This window comes from Mesitornis unicolor, unplaced genomic scaffold (genome assembly GCF_000695765.1).
Source record: "Mesitornis unicolor isolate BGI_N332 unplaced genomic scaffold, ASM69576v1 scaffold7984, whole genome shotgun sequence".
NCBI classification, from domain to species: Eukaryota; Metazoa; Chordata; class Aves; order Mesitornithiformes; family Mesitornithidae; genus Mesitornis; species Mesitornis unicolor.
The window spans coordinates 19,253-40,327 of record NW_010177987.1 but is presented as its reverse complement, the minus strand read 5'-3'; the positions used below and the strand labels follow the sequence as shown (position 1 = coordinate 40,327).

At 34.6% G+C, this 21,075-nt stretch overlaps 1 protein-coding gene across 1 annotated transcript in view; it reads left to right on the top strand.

The window, feature by feature from the left end:
• Positions 1–286: 286 nt before the first annotated feature.
• Positions 287–21,075, top strand: part of LOC104535704 (dynein heavy chain 5, axonemal-like) — a gene marked incomplete at its 5' end in the record, with an annotated part of 38,361 nt that continues 17,572 nt past the window's right edge. Inside the window, 14 exons of the mRNA XM_010182292.1 lie at positions 287–440; positions 1,310–1,577; positions 2,181–2,412; positions 3,852–3,966; positions 4,219–4,395; positions 7,550–7,753; positions 9,181–9,360; positions 10,237–10,374; positions 10,953–11,088; positions 12,366–12,682; positions 13,944–14,099; positions 14,514–14,696; positions 19,784–20,027; positions 20,851–20,965. Coding sequence (XP_010180594.1) covers positions 287–440; positions 1,310–1,577; positions 2,181–2,412; positions 3,852–3,966; positions 4,219–4,395; positions 7,550–7,753; positions 9,181–9,360; positions 10,237–10,374; positions 10,953–11,088; positions 12,366–12,682; positions 13,944–14,099; positions 14,514–14,696; positions 19,784–20,027; positions 20,851–20,965 — 2,619 coding nt within the window. The remainder of the gene's footprint in view (positions 441–1,309; positions 1,578–2,180; positions 2,413–3,851; positions 3,967–4,218; positions 4,396–7,549; positions 7,754–9,180; positions 9,361–10,236; positions 10,375–10,952; positions 11,089–12,365; positions 12,683–13,943; positions 14,100–14,513; positions 14,697–19,783; positions 20,028–20,850; positions 20,966–21,075) is intronic.

Below are 21,075 nucleotides of genomic sequence, written 5' to 3'. Positions count from 1 at the left end.
AGGCTGGTAACCCTTAAACCATAACAGTTGTTGAGGTCTTTTGGTTGGGTTTCTAATTTTTTTTTAATTGAAGTTGAGGTGAAAAAGACAGCAGGAAAAAGAGGAATGTGTTAGGTATTTAATGTGAGACTTTGAAATGAGCTATGTCTTTACTTCTAATCTAAATTAAAATTTCTGAAGTTTGTTGCTTTTTTGCCTTAAATTCCAAGATTGTTTTTTACTTAAATTTGCTTATTCTTTTTCTTGTAATCAGAATTAATGTTCAGAAAAATGTCCTTTTTTGTAGATCATACAACACTTTAAAATTGATGGAAGATCTGAAACTTTTGTACAGAATAGCAGGACTGCAAGGCAAAGGCATATGTTTTCTTTTTACAGACAATGACATCAAAGATGAATCTTTCTTGGAATACCTGAACAATGTTTTATCATCAGGAGAGGTAAGATGACTTCTCATTATTGCTTTTCTGCTGTTTAATTTTTATAATCTTTAAATAAAATAACCAAATTTATTTGAATAGTGTTCAAGGCCACATTCGATGAGGCTTTGTGCAACCTGGTCTAGTAGGAGGTGTCCCTGCCCATACCATGGGGGTTGAAACTAGATGATCTTTAAGGTCTTTTCCAACCCAAACCATTCTATGATTCTATGTCAAGGGGCACACTTTCACAAACTGAAACTCAAGTGCTTTTTATCATTAAAGTATTATAACCTAGTATAAGGTATTGTTTCCATTTTCTAGGGTGAGACAAAGCTATTGTAAAATTAAGAATGATATCATCACTCCATACAGAGAAATTGTCTAAGTCAGACCCTTTTAAATGTGTTGGCAAGCTGTCAGGACCATGAAAATAGCTTAAAAAATTTGAGACTTGGATAATATCACTAAAATTTAACAAAATTTTCTGTTAAATTAAATATCTCATTAGTGTACAGTTAGTTTTTGTATGGTAAATTTATGCCCAGAATGCATGGGCATTTATTTATTTATTATTTCAGGAGTGTATTTCAGAGTAATTTCTACTAGTTATTAGAATACTAAGAAAAGAAAGCAAAGCTATTGCACATGAATTATTTTATTTTTAAATGGGAGAGAGGGTTTTACTTTTGCAGCAATTTAGATTTCAGTGTGCTTAATGGAATCGCTTCAGTAAAAGTTTCAATTTAAAGGAGTGGGATGGGTCCTAATAACTTCAGTGTCTGAAATGGAAGTTCCTTCCTGAAATGCTATGTATTAAATTAACTTTGATATATACTTTATTTTGGATTATCTCATAAAGTGTGAAAAAATATTCCTTCTTCTCAAAGGTGTCAAACTTATTTGCACGTGATGAAGTAGATGAGATCATTAGTGACCTCATACCGACCTTCAAAAAGGAACATCCACGTAGACCTCCAACTAGTGAGGTTCTGTATGACTACTTCATGACCAGAGTCCGTCAGAACCTTCATGTCGTTCTTTGCTTTTCACCAGTAGGTGAAAAATTCCGAAACAGGGCCCTGAAGTTCCCTGCTCTTATTTCTGGATGCACTGTAGATTGGTTCAGTAGATGGCCTAAGGATGCTTTAGTGGCAGGTACGTGCAGGCTTTATGTTTGCAGATATTTAGTTCTCTGATCAGTGGTCATTAAGTTGTTATAATTGCTTTGAATTTTGCTAACACACTGGCAGAAGGAACTTACTTGGTTCTAAAATTTGATGTAGATATTTTCTTTTTTAAAGCTTACTACATTAAACTGGTGAAATATTTCTCACAGAGGAAATACTTTGAACAGAGTTTGAAGAAAAATCTCCCTTGAAGATGGTGTAAAGGCATTAGCAAAGAACGCAGAATACTACTATAGGAAGAGATTATTAGTGACTATGCCTGTGATCAGGCATAAAAAGGAAGGGCATGATTACCCAATCCCTAGTAGCTTGCAGTTAGACAGGTTCAGAGAGAAAAAAAGTGTGCAGTTGGACACTTTGGAAGTGAAAGAATGCCAGATCCTTGGCTGTACATTTAACTGAGAAGTGTGGAATAATGTTAAGAACCTGATGGTGGAGAGTAAAGAAGACTCGGGTTTCAGAAGCTGTGTGAAAGCTGACATAATATATGCTGATATGTTTTATATTGCTTTGTTTAAAAGCTGTTTTCCTGAATATTTACTTATATTTATGTTTTTCTTTCTTGCCTAAGTATCTGAACATTTCCTGTCCTCATTTGATATGGACTGCACTGCTGATACAAAGAGGGAAATTGTGCAGTGTATGGGCTCATTCCAGGATGGAGTGGCAGAGAAGTGTTCTGATTACTTTCAAAGATACAGACGATCTACACATGTGACTCCCAAATCCTATCTGTCCTTTATTCAGGTGTATAAAACCACATACAAAGAAAAGCATGCTGAAGTGCAGACATTAGCAAACAGGTAAACTGCTCAGTTTGCTATTATCTTTAGTTTTCATCCCCTGATAGGTATATTCTGTCATGTTTTGTTTCAAGGAATGGCTTGTCTCAATGCACAGCAAAAGGATTTTTTAAAATAAATTTCCTAAAATTGTGTGAAGGTGTAACTTAATCAAGTATTGTGGTTGCTCTTGTCATATAAATTAAAGGCTATGTATTTTTGGAGCGGGAGAAAGGATAGTGATGTATGAAAAAGCAAGGTGGTGGGGAAAGAAGAGTGAATAACAATTATTCCCATGTATTTTTAATGAGTAAAAAAAACCATCTACGTGTAATTTCATAATATATTCACAATAGCATTTAATTAACCAGAAAGCTATTATTTTTTTCTTACTAAACAGTTATGTCCTCCTGATACAAACATGTAAGAAATACCCTTGGTGTTTTTGGTTTTGTGATCACAGAGCCTAATTTAGGCTGCTGAGCTTTTTACTTGTAGATTATCAAAGTCTTTTCGATATATTAATTCTTCTTTACAGATATTTTATTAAAGTAATGAAGTCTATTTGCAAATTTATTCATTTCACTTTGAAACATTCTTTCACTTCAAAGCCAAGTTGAGTTAGTAATCTTTACTTACGTAATAGGTGAAGACTTGCCATGGAGAGAGGTCTGGTCCTGTTTTCCTCCTTCTGGTGCCTCAAGTGTACCAGATTAGTTCGTACATGTCCCTTTGTTTCACTGAACCTTAGTTGCACAGTCTGAATTGCTTCAGCAGGTGTTACTCATTATCTATTCTCCTGCATTTGTTTAGCTGTCCAAGTACTGCTTAGCCTTGCAATAGCAGCCTCTGTAGAGGCCATTTAAACTTGTCTGCAAAGTCCCAAGTGAGGACTTACTTTTCGATAGACAAAACGAACTTTTGAAGAGGCATTTTAATACTGAATGAGAAATGTGTTATCTTAATGCTATTTTTCTGTTACTCTCTTTTGGTTAGTTTTGATTTCAATATTTTGATTTTTATTAGCCTTTTCATTATCTTCTTAAAACAAGAAATAGTGATGTGAGATATTTCTCAGGATTCTAGTGATTAGAAAATGCTTTCTACTGTATAGAAATCAGTCCTTGAAGTATCAGGTTGGAGTCAACAGGGATGGTAATGTATATGGAACCAACCTATAGGATTTTTATGCAATGATAAAGGCATACTGTTTGAGTTAGAAGTGGGTAAAATTTCAAGCCACAGACACTCTTTGTGTAATTCTTTATTGTTCACTTTCTTGATTCTGAAGACATCAAATGCTTGTAAGATCCTCCACAAGTTTTATTTTTGGTGTAAAATATCTTTCACTAGTGTGTGTTCTGGCTGGTGTGATTCATTCTATTGATGGAATAATTTGGAAAGTGGAGTGCAGAATACTTAGGGAAATAAATAATTCTTATTTCACTTTTTAACTCCAGAATAAATACTGGACTGGAAAAATTGAAAGAGGCCTCTGAGTCAGTGGCTGCTCTAAGCAGAGAGCTGGAAGTAAAAGAAGAGGAACTTCAAATTGCCAATGAAAAAGCTGATATGGTATGTACAGTCTTCAAAGAGTATTGCTGTCTGTTTTTTTTTTATCTTTTTATTTCTTCTATTTTGAAAAGATTAAGTAAATGGAAGTTAAGTACCGGAAAAAAGTGGAACTCAAACTTGTAACAGTGACAAAATTTATCTTGTTTGAGTTTTCTGGTTCTGGAAGTCAAAAGATAAAATTTTACAACAAAAATTAATACATTCTTCCAACTTTTCTTTAATATTTGGCATGTGGGTTTTCTCACATTCTAGGTACTGAAAGAAGTTACTGTAAAAGCACAGGCTGCTGAGAAGGTGAAAGGTGAAGTTCAGAAAGTGAAAGACAAAGCTCAAGCTATTGTAGACAGTATTTCAGTTGACAAAGCCATTGCTGAAGAGAAGTTGGAAGCTGCTAAGCCTGCTTTGGAAGAGGCAGAGGCAGCCTTACAGGTTAGTACTTGAACCATGTATAACTTTATTTTACTGTTAAGAAAATGTGCATTGAAACCACATATAAGATTGTTGTGGTTTAATTCAGTAAGCGGCTAAACACCATGCAGTTGTTCACTCACACCCATCCTCCCTGGCTGGGTGGGAAAGAGAATCAGAAAAGTAAAAGAACTCATCAGTTGAGATAAAGATGTTTTAATAATTAAAATAAACCAAACTGAAATAATATTAATACAAATGAATTGTAATAAGGATAGAAACAATGATAATCAATCAAAGTTTCACTCAGCTCACAAATAGCAGTTGCTGGCTAGGCACCAGTGGAAATGCAACAGGGGAGAGGCAAACCTCAGGAACCAAATGAGACCTTGTGGAGATGGCTGCCATCCGAAAAGGGAGAGAGATTGTCCTCAGCAAACTCCCCACTTTCTAGTTAGTGTGACGTTTATGGCATAGCATACATTCTGTTGGTCAGCTTTGATCCCACCTGGGTCATCTGTCCCAGAAAATCCCAGGCTTTCACTTCTCTCCTCATCCTCTTGTGCAGAGAGAAGGGGAAAAAATTACCATTTTAGCATTACCCAGATTTCAACTGTTCACCATGGAACTCCATGTCTTTCAATATACTCTTTTTGTAAAGCTTTTTTAATAGAGTGATAACATTCTGCTCATGTCTTTACATGATGCATCACTAGTGATGAAAAAAGATGAATTTTTTTGATGTTGCATAATAATTTTTTAACGTTTGTGCAGCTTTCTGTATAAGAGAAAGCTTACAGCATTTCTGTAATGAGCAGCAGTAGTAGGATCTTAAGTAAACCTAATACTAGAGGCTAGCAGGGAGTTGGCATCTCAAGAACTAGAAAAGAATGATGGAAAAACCTGAAGGATAGATAAATCTCAAAGGCTGTTATGTAGATTTACTGGAAGATTTCCTTTCCACTTGAGTAGCTGCCAACAGTTCTGATAGTTAAAGACTATTGTAATGTTCATTCAAATAAAAGTCTTCAAAATCTAGTATAAATAAGTTTTCATGGATAAATCCTTAACAGTCTCTGACTGCCATGATTCTTGAAGGGCAGAACGGAAATGTCTAAATGAATGCTGATGACATGACAGCTAAGGTTGGAATAAGAGAGCAGGTCTGGATCATAAGATGGTGATACTTAGCTATAGGAGAAAGGTAAAAAAAAACAAACCACAAAACCCAGAGGTGGGCAAGCATTCTGACAAGCGCATAAACAAACAACACTGTCTGAGACAAGAGAAGAGCACAAGTGTCCTGTGTCCTGTTCTACATCTTATTACAGCTTACTTTCTGGTTTTGGCTAAAGTTACAAAACCAAAACAATACTACTTTTCTTGAAATTTTAGGTGTCTAATAAATGAAAATCTGATTGTAAGGAAAAACTACAATAGCATTATTATGAGGCTTTACAATAAGGAAAGGCAGTTGGGCTTAATCTTGAAATTCTTGCATTTGCTATAGTGAATTGCTTTGCTTGTGCCTAAAGGGGAAAGGAAAAAGCAAGCCAATTAGCATGCATGTCTGTATTTTCAGCATGCACTCATTCATTCAGAAACTCCTTTAAGCAATAAAATTCTCTGTATGCATCTGTATATAGGGCTACATCTTTCAAAAAAAATGAATCTCACAATCATTATGGATTTGCACATTTCCAGATAGGTATTCCTATTATGGAATTCTGCTTGCAGTGCAGACAAATTTCTATTAAAATATTGGATAAATATAAAGGTCACTTCCCAGATAAAAAAAACTGTGGTTGGTTATTTCACTCAATTTTTTACATATTTTAGGACAGCTAAATGCTATATTAAGAAACAGATAGGTACAAAACACCTTATAAGCATTTTCTAACATACAGTGAGATTAATTTTTTAAAGTTTGAGTAAGAATTGTCAAAGTTCAATAGAACTTAGTTACACTTTGCCTGCAATAAAAATGACACATTAAATGCACAACTTGACGTAAATAAATAAATAAAAAATAAATGCAACTCTTTTGCCACAATTTGGATGGTAGCAAAAAAGGCTGGGCTGAATTTCCTAAAGGTCACTAAGAAACTGTGGTTGAAGTTTCTGCACAGTTATCTGGAAGAAACTCTGCTCGATTACCAGATGCACACTGAACCCAACAAGCAGCAAAATATTGAAGGGTAATAAAAGGCAGGCAGAAGGAAGGTGATCAGGATAATCTGCAATAATTTACAAATCCTTTCTTGAAGTATAAACACAAGTAATTAAAAACTTCCTCTATGAATTCCCAGTGAGGCATGTGCTAGTCTTAGAAGCAAGGTGTCATAGCACCTGCAATAACCTGTTGCTTACTCAGGCTGATTAAACTTTCTTTGAATAAGTAAAGCTTCTGACCCAAGTTATGTCTGTTATAGGAGTGGGCCTGCTCATCAGCAGTTATTGTTGTTCAGTGTTTTTTCGCTCCGTATGTGGTGTAGTATGCATTACTGCTAGAATCAGTGCTTTTTCTAAGGAAACATCTCCAGTAGACTTTTCTGGTAGTCCTTTCTGATCCATGATGTACACTAGAGTTATGAGTTATAGTAGTAGATATGTGCCCTAGGTTTACTTGGTCTTACTTAATAGGGCCTAGGGTTTTATGCATTATTATAATTTATTTGCGTTTCTCACAGATCTGCTTCTACAACAGGAACATTCCCAGTAAGATGAATCAGAAGGTACAAAACTATAAGTATATCAGGCCTTCTCAATGGTTTCCTTAGTACACCTTCATTTGCCAACAGAATGCATTTTCCTTTCTATACTCAGTTCCGGTCAATAGGTTTGCATTTTAAAAAATAGGTAAAATTTCAAGATGTTTCTGTTTTGATGTTTACTTTGTCAAAAATGTGCATGATAGTTTTAAGCTTTTAGGTGCTGCTGTGGAGGTGGTTGAGCTGAGGCTTCCTAGTAGTTGCTAGGAGGCAATAATGAAAATCTGTATGGAAGGTCCTTCTAGCTTCATGCTTTTTAGAGATAAAATTATTTTCAATCAAAAATAATATGCACAATTTTTTTTTCTTCTCCAATGGCTTAATACTCTTGGTGAGCTTGTACTCTATGTCTTATTAAGTAAACCATAACAGTAATTGCTTTACTGTTTGTTTTAAATTCACAGACAATAAAACCTACAGATATTGCCACTGTCCGCACACTGGGCCGACCTCCTCACCTCATTATGCGTATCATGGACTGTGTGTTACTGCTCTTCCAGCGAAAAGTAAACAATGTGAAAATTGATCAGGAAAAATGCTGTACTATCCCATCATGGCAAGAATCTTTGAAACTAATGACAGCTGGGAACTTCTTACAGAACCTACAGGTGCTTGTGCAACCTCTTTTTTGTTGTGGGTTTTTTTTCATTTAGGAAAATAAGGGACAATGTTTTCTCTGGTGTTCACAGGAGAACGAATGTGCAAGCGGAATTAGACACAAAATAGATCTGAAATGTTAAGGGCTTAAAAATAAGTATATCATAATGAAATACACTTGAATTCTTCTAACAAAGTCAGGTCATAAATCAACTATAGTTTCTCCTAAGCAAGGCAATGAAATTACTTTCAGTGACAAATGATTCAAAGCTTTAAGCATTTGGTTTGAATAGCCATTACTTATCTGTTTCATTAAAGCTGATAGAAAACATCTTTTTTCTGGTACCTAACTTTCATTAATTTTCGACATTGCAACATGTGCAGTGACTTGCAAAAGAATAGTTGATTATTAGGATGTACAAAACCAGAATTTTTTAAATTTTTAATTTTTTTTAAAATTTTCAGCTTCATAGCATGTGTCTAGGGAAATGGAAAGAGTAACTGGTAAATAAATCCCAGTCCATAATATAAACTAATAATATTATGATTAATCTACTCAAAATAAGTTGTACCTTTTCCTGCCCCACCGAATGTTACTATCTCAAATTTCTGTATTTTGAAGAGTTTATATAGTGTGCCTCTGGTCCACCAGGATATCACAGATGACCAACCTTGTTTGGCTGGTATTACCATGGATGCCGTTTGTGTAGTATTCACATTGCATCTACTCATAACAATTTTTAACTTATTGAAGGTATTTAACATTTCATTGCTTGTGCATAAATAAACCTATTTGTCCTTCAGGGAACAACTATTTTTCAAGTTCATCGAACTTGATGAACTTTCATTTTACCTTGTAAATGAATCTTTAAAGATGACCAAACTTATACAGACTATTTGACCATCAAAATAAATTTGAGGGAGAAAATTGAGAGTTTTTGGGAATGAAAAAGGAAAGAGATGTTTTTTGGAGAAAAGAGATGGTCAAAAGAAATTCTTAAAATTGAAATACATTCCATTAACAAGATAAGGTAATTTAAGGAGAAGATAGCTGGCTTTGCCCTTCCTTGCAGGATGTATGTTTATGAACCAGAGCTGAGCTTTTCTTTTTGGTGATTGTTATTTATTCAGTCTTAATGAAAATGGAATTTCAAGCAGGTTATCAGTGGTATTTTGTATCAACAATTAGCTATGTAATGGTAATGGATAGTGTAAGATAGCAAAGAACACAAATGAAGGCAAGCTTTTTTCCATTCTATAAGAATATAGACTAGAGTGGAATGACTTTGGCAAGCTTTCAAAGATGCATGAGACAGAGAACTTTGTATTAGCTGTTCATACTTAACATTTGTGATTGTGTTCTGTGTGTGCTGAAATAAATATATGTGTAGTTTACATATATTACATACATTACGTATATTGTTCTTTTTTTTTTTAGCAATTTCCAAAGGACACAATTAACGAAGAAATGGTAGAACTTTTGAGCCCTTATTTTGATATGGTGGACTACAACATTGAGACAGCAAAGAGAGTATGTGGGAACATTGCTGGCCTTTGCTCGTGGACCAAAGCTATGGCTGTATTTTTTTCCATCAACAAAGAAGTATTACCTTTAAAGGTAAGTTTAGTAATCAGTGGGAGGCACACAAATAACCTTTGCTCCTTTTTCTCCCTACCTGTGCGCACTTGAGGATTTAATCTGCTGGAAACTTCAGCTGCCTTATTCCAACTGGTGCATACCTCTGTAGAAATTTTTATCTTTAAAATAATAACTCTACATTAAAATATATTTCAATATGTAACACCACTTGAAAGTGGTCAAAATTATGAAAGAGATTGTGCAGTTTTATGCTGCTAGGCCCCTTCTGAATGGGGTAGAAGCAACTGTGATCTGGTTTAATTCACTATTACAATTGCTTTACCTTAATTAAGAATTAAGTAGGAAAAAACCACAAAAACTGTTTCTTTTAATGTTCTGGATCTCAGTTCATAAGAATACTGTACAGACACTCCAGTCATCAGTGTTACTGAGAGAAAACCAGGCCTAGATAGTTGTTAAAAGGTAAGAATGAAAGTCAGGAAGAACATGGTCAAGCATGATTTTAACACAGAAAGGCTTGTATTTATAATAGGACTGAGTGGGAGGGAAGCAGGATTTGTAGTTAGAGGTAGTATCTTTCATTAGACAAAGCATACTGGTTGGAGAAATCAAATGGGCTTCTAGTGGCACCAGTCGTTTTTGCAGGCCGGATCAAACTTTTGTGTTGGAGAGTGGCTGATATTCCCAGAAGTTTTTCTAATTATTTTTTCTAATTGATGTTAGACCAACTACTTAACTGCAGCTACTTGCAATAAGACGTTATTTTGTTGTAAAAGTAAAATAAAAAGTTTTAATGACTGATGAATGATGAGTAAAACTCTTTGAGATACATTATAGCAAATCCTTTGAGATGTTGTATATATGAATGTACTTTTATATTTGTGTGTTTCATAGGCTAATTTAGCAATTCAGGAGAATCGCCTAACTACTGCTATGCTGGATCTGCAGAAAGCTGAGGAACAACTGGGTGCCAAGGAAGAAGAATTAGACATTGTGCAGGCAGAGTATGAAAAAGCGATGAGAGAAAAACAGGTGAACTGCTCTTTATAGAAAAGAAGTTGCCACCCTTATCTTAAGCAAAACATAATGCATTCTGTCAATTTCACTGTTATTCCTTGGAAAGTATGTTGATGGATAGAGGAGAGAGAGAGATTATTTGGAGCCCACCTCTCTCCTTCACCACTGATCTTCTCCCCACCTGCCTCCTATCTCCTAAACTATTTGGGTTATTTGTTGAGTGTCTACTACTGTAACATCAAGTTTCATTAATGTTTGTTATTTCTGTATAATGTATTTGAAATTCTGGGTAGAATTCCCCAACGTTAATGGGTACCAGGCAGTTTGCATACCATTTAACATGTATGCCAACATAAAAGCTAAGAATGAAAATATTAAAAAGTTGAATCACATTTATGACAGATGTTGATAGTTTGTCCTGATAGATTTTACTTCCATCCCACTTTCCCTCCTTCTCTGCATGGCGATGCCAGCACTTCAGAATATATTTTTAAGCTGTTGTTTAACTGTTGGTTTTATTAGATGTAGAGATTTTTCTGGCCTATCAGATACCTGACTGTAAACCATATTTCTTGGTGTATTGTTTTCTTTAGACTTTGCTTGAAGATGCTGAGCGTTGCCGTCATAAAATGCAAACTGCCTCAAGTCTTATAAGTGGTTTAGCAGGTGAAAAAGAGAGGTGGACAGAGCAGAGTAAAGAATTTGCTGCACAAACCAAGAGGCTAGTGGGTAAGCTTTTGTCCACACCTTTAAACTTGCAACTTAGTCATGTATTGACTTTAGTCATATATATATATATTTTAAAAAAATACAATGGCTGTGTATCCTGTCCCTGGGCTTTTACTTGACATGTGTAACATGCAGTGCATACTTGGGAAATTAACGTTTTAACTTGACTGATGTTTGTAGGAAGCAGTCCAATGAGAGTGATGTTATAGAGTGCCAATAAAATGTCTATAACTGACAATACATATGGAGGAGAGAAAGACTGATACCCAGACACTGACAGTTATACATAGCAGTGTTTTTAAATGCAGTTACTAATGTTAAGAAAAATTTTGTTTCTTAGAAGTTAATTTTTACTTTATAAATATGTACTTGGAAGCTCAAGTACTTTGTAATGAAGAATTAATTTATTAGTTAGATCAAGTAAATTAAATTTATCTTGTCTTTTACTGAGTTCTGAAGTTTCTTCTCTGACTTTTACCTTGAAATGCTGTAAAAAGCAGATATCAGTGTATAGGTTGTATTATAGTAGATATGCTGTATAATGTATATGAGTATTATTAAAAATACAGAATACCTTCCCCATACCGCCTCATGTTTTTTTTTATAGATAACTTGAAAAAATCTAAAAAATATTAGTACTCACAGTATCTTCTCCAGTTTGAATCCTGCTCGAAATTCTTAATTGAGAAGTACAAAAAAACCCCAACTATGCTCTCATAAAACTCAGGGGGGTAGTTTTGAAGCTGACCAGAAGATTAAAACTTGTTGCATTTAATAACTCTACAATGATATCTCTTACAAAAATTTATCATCAGTAGTAATAATTATAATTTATTTGTTCTGAATTAGTACTCCTAAATAAAGTTTCTTTTCTCCCTCCAAAATATTGTTTAAGCCTGTTCTCATGATTGTCCAAGGAAATGATGGAATTGGAGGTTTATGAGTATGTTTATTCTGCCATGTCCTGTTTGTGCAGGATCTGGTATTTGGAATAGTGCTCTGTATGTGAGTGTTGACCTTGGCTGGCTGCCAGATGCCCATCTCTTGATTCCTACAGTCACATTGTAAGGATAAAGTAAACATGGCATCTACTGTAAGGTAGTTTTGTCTTACTGAGTAATGATCCTTGGGAAAAAGGCTGATTTCTCTTGTTTATGGGTTAAAGTCTGTTCTTCAGTTACCAGCCAAACCATATAACAACTAGAAAAGGAAGCAGCTCATTCATGAATAGAATTGGCAAAGTTGTAATGTTTTGTTTTCTTTTTTTCCTTTTTAAGGTGATGTACTCTTGGCTACAGCTTTTCTGTCCTATTCTGGTCCTTTTAACCAGGAGTTCCGCAGTCTGCTATTAAATGACTGGCAAAAGGAAATGAAAAGCCGGAAAATCCCCTTTGCTAACAACTTGAACCTCATAGAAGTGTTGACTGATGCTCCAACTATCAGTGAATGGAACTTGCAAGGATTGCCAAATGATGACTTATCCATACAGAATGGAATAATTGTCACTAAAGCGTCTCGTTATCCTTTATTAATCGATCCACAGGCACAGGGTAAAATATGGATTAAAAATAAGGAAGGCAGAAATGAACTTCAGGTAATAGTAATGCTGGTGATTTCATAATCCCTAGAAACTCTTAGCTCACAAAACATTACAATTCAGTGATTCAAATAATACTTAGCAAATGCCTTTTATCTAAAATGCCTAGTCTGACTATATTTTGGTAGATTTGAGGTTTGGTTGGATACGAAAATGTACATTTGGAACTTCTTAGTACCAGTGACTCAATTTCTTTTATTAATTTATGTTAATGAAGCATTAATGTTGGAAGATAGGTTCAATGGGTAATGTCTGATAAGGACTGAAGCAGATTTTAGGAATACTAAAAGTATTAGGAAACAAACCCCAAATAAGTTCATATAAATGTTTAAAAACTAAGATGCACAGCATGATAATTTATCATATTTTAATCAGAAAATATTGCTAATTTGTATTGTCTTAGCATGGATGTCAGGTGCTAAATATTCTTCAAATATACAGGGAAGACAGTATTGCAACAACATAGAGTTTGAGGCATGAAACACCAATTCAATGCAAACAAGGAAAGATATCAGAAAGTCCTTGTTGCCACAATTACAATTACACCAATAAATCAGCTTTTTAAAATGTTATCCCTGAAAATGATAAAGAGGAGTTTTAAGAATGATAATAGAATGGCTCAGAGTATTACTGGGAAACTACTTTCATTCATGTTGATTGTTATCTCAGTGCGGAACCCTTTAATCGTTGCTAGCTAGCTAGTTATGTTGAAAAATCATTATTAGACTTTAACTATGGAGTTATAAACAAACTAAGCTGAACATGCTTTGTTTATATGTTGAAAATTAATCACAATTGTACTGAGGACTACTTTTTAAAGGAAAGACTATTTAATGGCTTGTTCAATGTAAGCCTCTAATTTTCAAGGTAAAAAAAAAAATGAGCGTCCTAATCTTAGAATAGACCATGCTGCAGTTTGACTTGGGGATGTAATCCAAGACAAATAGAAGGTGATAAAAAGTTCCTGTGAATTTCTGATCTCGTTGCACTCATAGGATATCAAAACATAAAGTGCTTGTCTTGCTTTGCTTCTGCTTTTGTAGTTGAAAAATAAAAGTTTACAATCAATGAGATCTGAGAATATGGTATACTGATGCTACCTTTTTTTTGTGGTCACAGTGTTTTCCTTAATCCTAGTTTAACCATAGGATCATTCTCAGTAATTTACGTAAAATGAAATAATTTATAATTATAAAACAAACTAAAATCTTGCTAACTGGGCGTAACATAATATATAGGTCCATGATTGTATTTTTAGATCACTTCTTTGAATCACAAGTATTTTAGAATTCACTTAGAAGACAGCCTTTCTTTGGGAAGACCTCTTTTGATAGAAGATGTTGGGGAAGAGCTTGACCCAGCACTTGACAATATTCTGGAAAGAAACTTCATTAAGACAGGTTCAACCAACAAGGTAAAAATAAAACAATTAAGCAAACAAGTGGAAACATCTCCACCCCCCTGCCCTCAACAAAATAACTCCTGATAAGTATATGACTATAAAGAATTAAACTAATGTTTAAATTTGATTAATGCTAATACCAAAAAAGGTAGAGTTTAAGTTTAAGGTCAAAAATACTTAACATATATAGCCTATAGAGTACCTTATCCGTTTGCTTATGACAATTAAAAAAAAAAGTAATAAAGACTTATTTAAAGTGTTCCATCAATATTCTCAACAAATTAATTGCACCAGATATATAATTTAAAGCTGGATTTTTATGCCTTTGAACAGAAAAATGCAACCTTTTTTTCTACATGTAGTATCTGAAAGAGCGTGTACTGCTTCTTGATATCTCAAGACTTCTTTTTAATACTTTCCGTAAAGGTGAAGGTTGGTGATAAGGAAGTAGATGTTATGAATGGCTTCAGACTTTACATTACCACAAAACTGCCAAATCCTGGTTACTCTCCTGAAATTAGTGCTCGAACGTCCATCATTGACTTTACTGTGACCATGAAAGGTCTTGAAAATCAACTCTTAGGCAGAGTCATTCTCACAGAGAAACAGGTAAAAGCATTAATTGTAATTTTTTTCCTGGCTATACATCTTACATTTACCTGCAGAAGGTTTACTTTCATTTTAATCTATTACTCTCTATTCCCATATTGCAGGGTAACATTCTGGCGCTCTCTGTTGTGATTATTCTTAATATAACCTATTTATGATGGTTTAAAAGCTGGCACAGAAGAAATTGACTCATTCAAGTCGGTGTTTCTATTTGTCTTTATTGTCGCAACTGTACCATGCTCACCTTATTTTTTCTGTCTCAATGAGTTATAACCTTATGAGAATGGCCTGTGAAAAGGAAAAGGGCCTGAAATGGAAACGAATGTTCTGTTTACACACTGTGCAGCTCATAGTAGCATAACCTGGTGTAAAGGAATTCAGACTTAGTTACTTCCTTGCTCCAAGAGGAAACAGGCTAACTACCTGTTTTAACACTGCGGATGTATTAGTTGAGAAATTCCAAGTTCAGGATGACAGTCATCATAAACATGCGACCAGCAGTTCTGGAGGGAAGCTGGTTGGTATCTTTTGAACTATTGGACACCTTATCCCTGTAACTGTAAGGTCAGGAAATGTTAAAGTCAAATGAGACACTGTGCATCTATGACTGTGTATTTACTAGAATTTTGGCAATAATTCCAGTTTACCTTCAATAGTGAGAAGTGTGTGTGTTGCCTTGCTGTGGCATCTGTTGAGGTTGTCCCATCCTCTTCCTCCCAGTGTAAGAGGTTCCTCCTTAATGGCCTCAGTCATCTTGTTAATGTCAAGTAGTTATGTTTCATTCCCAATTAGTCCCTGGATATCATGAAAGAACTCATTCTATGGAGGCTTATATTTTATCAGACAGCTTCTTTACACCATCAGCTTCACTTCAACCAGTGACAATTCCACTACGTAATGGAATTATCACTGTCTGTCTGAAACACACTATGATGTGTATATTCACAAAGCCTTATGCCAAACTTCACTTCTGGGCCCTGCAATACAATGCATTCCTCAAGATGACAGTTATTTTATCAGCAAAGATACAAAAGATACAGCTGCTGTATGTCTGGTTGGACAACAAAGAAAACTTAGAAGCTTAATATTTCTCAGAGATGCAAAGTAATAGTTTGAGAAGTAATGGACTCAAGTTGGAACATGGGAAATTCTGATTAGATATTAGGAAAGAAATAATTACACTGAGAGTGGTCAAAACTGGCAACAGATTACCCTGGGATGTTGTGGAATGTCCAGTCTTTGAGGGGTTAAAGAATCAACTGGACTTGACTGTGAGCAACTGACCTATTTAGACCTGCTTTGAACAGGGGCTTGAACTAGTTAATTTCTGGAGGCCCCTTTCAAACTAAAATTATTTTAATATTCCATGGTATTGTTTTTGTTTTGCTAGGACTGAATTGTAGAATTCCTTTTTAATGTTTCAGCAGTGTTTCCTTTAAATAAACACAAGTTGATTTTGGAGCTTTGGCTGGGATGGAGTTGCTTTCTTAATGAAGCTGATAAGGTTTATTTTTTGTTTTTCCTGGCAGATATTAAAATTTTTCAAGGATTCACCTGCATCTGTGATTATAGTTGTTTTTATGTTTTGTTTTGTTTTTTTTTTGTTTTTGGGGGGTGTTTGGGGTTTTTTTTTGCTTTGTTTTGTTTTATTTTGTTTTGTTTTCTCTTTGCATAAGAGAAAAGGGTTGGGAAGTGAGAGCACCAGACTCTCTGGGATAGGTGACCCAGGACAAATGATCTGGATATGATCCAAGGTGACCCATGAAGATACATTCTATCCCATAAATGTCATATTCACTATAAATTGGGGACTTTGCAGGGGACATCCTTTCTGCACTGTTCCTGAGGCTTACCCCTCACTTGTTGCGTTAGCATATGGCCAGTGGCCGCCATCTGCGACCTGAGTATAACTTTGATTGCTTTGTTATTGTTGTTCCTATTCTTGTTACAGGTAATTTACATTATGATTATTATTCAAGTTTGATTTGTTTTAGTTATTAAGTATCAATAATATCAGTTATCTCAACTGACAAGTTCTTTATTTTTACCCTCCCGATTTTCTCTCCCATCCCACCAGGGAGCGGGGAGGAGTTAAGCGAGTGAACTGCATGTGTTTAGAAGTTTGCTGGGTTAAACCAGAAGAGGTATTTTTGGCTCTAACTGGACATTTCTAATGGCTGGTGATGTAGTTATTTAACTGTGAGACAGTTTGCCAAATGATTTGAGCAGTATGACTGCTGGGTGATACCCTGTGATATAATGTATATGCAGAACTTCTGTCCCAAAAAGAGAAGAGATTATTTATCTGAAGTTAGTGTTTTTCAAGGTTCGTATGCACATTTATAATGTTCTTGCTATTCTACTGTCTCTGATAGGCTTCTGTACTTAGAATGAATGAGATTTAGATATGCAACAGGGAAAAGTTTGGTTTACTGCATAGAATTTAAAGATTCTGCAAAGTCTGGCTTTCCTTTCCTATGTTGTCTGGTACGCCCATTGGTAGAATCTGTGTGGCATACATATCAAAGGATTGATTGATTACTGAGAAGAATACTGGTACTGATTTCTTCTTTTCCACCAGAATGTTAAACCAATTTACAAAATGTGATCTGAGCATAAGAAAGTCAAAGGGTGGCTGGTATATCAGTATATATTTAATTCTACTTTATTTCTTGGAATTATTGGATTTGAGAGGCTTGTTATATGTCTGAACCTAATACAGCTTTTGCTGTTTTAATGATATACTTGTTTTGATACATTGACTGTTACATAATTTGTCAAAAAATTGCTTATTTAGTCTTGTAGAAATAGATACGTCAGATGAGTAGTGAAGTTAAAATATACAAGAACTATTTATGACTTTTGAATTTTCACATTCATATTTCAAGTTCCGTGGTGGAAAAAGGCTCAAATTTTGTAAAGAACAGCTGGAGGAAATTCCTGCGCTTGTAAAAAATTTTGTAGCAGACTGCTATATGTAGCAAATTTTATATTTTATGAATAATAAGGAGATCTAGCATTCTTTGATGCAGCCTGTAAAATGACGACAGCTTGTGAAAGCAATTTCATAAAGCTGGATTTGAAATTACCTGCTTTGGTGCAAGTTCCTTGAATTTATGTATATGTCAATTTGGCTTAGTTTTTTTTGTTGTGATTGGAAACTTTTGAAGAAATGCAGAAAATTTACAATCTGTAGTCTTTATTCGCTAAAAATATTTTAAAAGCTTGCTAGATAGATTTTTCACTAAGGTTTTAATCTAAGGTTACTTGCCTTAGTTTGGTCATTCTGTTTCCATTCTTGTTTCTCAGTCTTATTCCTGTGAGCAAAACAACTATATTGTTTTTTGTTTTCTTTTTCTTTTTTTTTAAATGCATTGCACTCTAAAATATGTTTAACCTTTTAAATTGAATTCAGCAAAACATGAAATTTAATTTGGCTCTGAATGATTTCTCAGCATGATAATTATTAAATTTAATTGGATGCTAACATTCTTTTAATGCTATACTTTTAAAAATTGTTTCTGCTTCATCAGACTTGCATAATGCGTGTCTTACTTCATAATTGCTACCTGCTTTTCTTTAGTTCCATTAGGCGTCAGTTGATTAAAATGGAGTTAACTGTAGTTTTCTTGTCTTTTTTTTTCCATCAGTTTTTGTCAGAATCTTTTGAATCTGTATGCACATCTTCTAAGTTATGTGACATTTACATTATTCTATGACAACGTTCCCAATAAATCTTTTCTACCTGGTGATGATGATGGTGTTTCAGTATACCTTTTGTACGGTGACAAGAACCTAAATCTGATAGAGATGAAGACTTTTTTTAAATTTCCTTTTTAAAATAAAAGGGGATTTCTTTTCAAGAATTAAATGCTTGAAATACTTTGGAATGTTAGCAAAATGTAGAAGTGAGAAGACCACAAGCTTAGAATGTGGGAAAATAACAACAACAAAATCCCCAAAATTGTAAGAGTGTTGCAAATTATATAAATGAAGGATACTCAAGTAGGAGCTTTCCTTAAGCCTTGCTAACATCTTGGGTTATGCTAACATCTCATAATGCCTCTAGTGTTATTTGAGAGATCATGAATTTCTTCATGTTGTCCCTGTTCATTTTGAAAAGTAGCAGCCTGTCTGCAGCGTTGAAGTGGACTTGGCAAAAGTGAACACACAGCTTTCAACTTTGGAGAGACATTATTAAAACTATCTACCAGACCTTTGTAAGCAGCAAAGGAGTACTGTAGACATAGCTGATATTTCTGCCAGCTGTCTCACTTATTGTTAATTCATAAGATTTGTACTCTGTCTTATGAAAGACTCTTAACCCATCTTAACCTTATTTCTGAAGAACATATTTTTCTACATATTTGAAACTTTTGGGATTTTTTTTTTAATGTAAAGCTGTTAATCAACAGGTAGCCATCTTTTATATATGACCACTGGAAAACAAAGTAGGTGTATAAGCCACCCAGCTTATATTACTAACATTAATAAACTAAATACTGCTAGCGAAGCAACTCAGTTTGCATTTTATGTACTTTCTTTTACTAATCAATGAAGCATTTTAGTGAGAGACTGAAGTTATCTCTGTTTCAAGGACGAGTATTTTTTGGTTCACTTCTTGATATAATTGATGCTTGATTTGTTGATTAAGGGTGCTTATTATTATTGAGACTATATTTTCAGTATGGTGATTGGAAAGAAGAGCACAAATAAAGATGGCATTAAATGGAGTAAAAATCCTATGCCTGGAAAGGTGTATGCACTTCTGTTTGTCTGAAGCAGAAAGAGAAGGAAAACAGTTAGTATTCTGAATTTCTAATTTTTTCAGGGCATGATATGAATATGCTCCATAGTATTTGTTGAAATGATTTTTCTAATGCATACTTATGTAGCAGGTTCAGAAACCTGGCAAAATAGTCAGAAATACCACTGAAATGTTTTCCTCAAATTAGTGCAGTTACTCTTGACCTTGACCCACACTGTTCTATTAAGATCAGTACTTTTAAAACTAGATATCTTGCTTTATTTTGTTTTTATTTCTGATTATTCTTCTGGTTTCCAAATATTACCATGTATTTCAACAGGAATTAGAGAAAGAAAGAACAGATCTTATTGAAGATGTGACTATGAACAGAAAGAGAATTAAAGACCTAGAAGATAACCTTTTGTTTCGACTTACAAGCACTAAGAGTTCTCTGGCAGATGATGATAGTCTAATAATTGTATTGAGTAACACTAAGAAGACTGCTGAGGAAGTAACACAGAAGCTGCAAACTTCTGCTGAAACTGAGTCACAGATCAACTCAGCCCGTGAAGAGTACAGACCTGGTGAGTGAAGGTAGCGATTAATGACAAGTGACTGGAGTGTATGGTTAAAACAGCAGTACTTAAAGTAAGAGAAATGGTAGCATGTGTTCAAGAAGACCATAATGAGTGGGAAGGATCTGTGTTTTTCTGTGTAAGTAAAGGGTATCTAGGAAATGTCATATTGAGCTATGGTGAAGAAAATAGTCAATATTATGCTTCATGTGGAATTTATAAAATGGAACGATCTATTCTCTCTCTAGACTTCCCATTGCTCTTTATCCAAGTGTACCTGTCTATCTAGTCTTTTAGACACTGTATATGAACTGCCAATGAGACCAGTCATTAGGGTATTTGGGTATCTATATGTTTGAGTTCAACATATATTGACATTTAGGGGCCAGTATAATTGCAAATGCTTTTTGTATCTGTTTGCATGAATGCTTTGTTTATCCTGTTATAAATCCTTATAAGACTCTTGTAAAAGTCTGTGAAGATAAATTTGTTTGGATATTCAACCAGTACTTCAAACCATCTTGCTTTTTATATGTTCTACTGATTATCTGAATATTGCAGTATACCATCCAGAGGTTCTCCAAATACGCTCATATTTGCAAACTGGTCTTTACGTAGTTTGCATTAATGACAGAAAAGTTTCAGGTTTTTTTGGCTGATGCTTAAATGAGGGTTAAGTTAACATTTTAATTATTTTTCTGGCCATTAATAATGGAGCAACAAAGGATCTTCAGTTAGCATTAGTGTTAAACTCACAGCACTTGGTGTAGAGACTTAAGGTTTTCTGTTCTGCACTTCTACTTTGAACACAGTCTTGTTTCCTATCCTTCAGTTGCAACTCGAGGTAGCATCTTGTACTTCCTTATTACTGAGATGAGCATGGTCAATGTGATGTATCAGACTTCGCTTCGACAGTTTTTGGGGCTTTTTGACCGCTCCCTAACCAGGTAATTTATCTAACAGTAAGTATTATTTGTATTTACTCAGTCCTGGAAGTGTTGTAGCATAGTAAAGATTTGTTGTAAACTCATGTCAGAAAGAAGCGTGTTTCTCATTA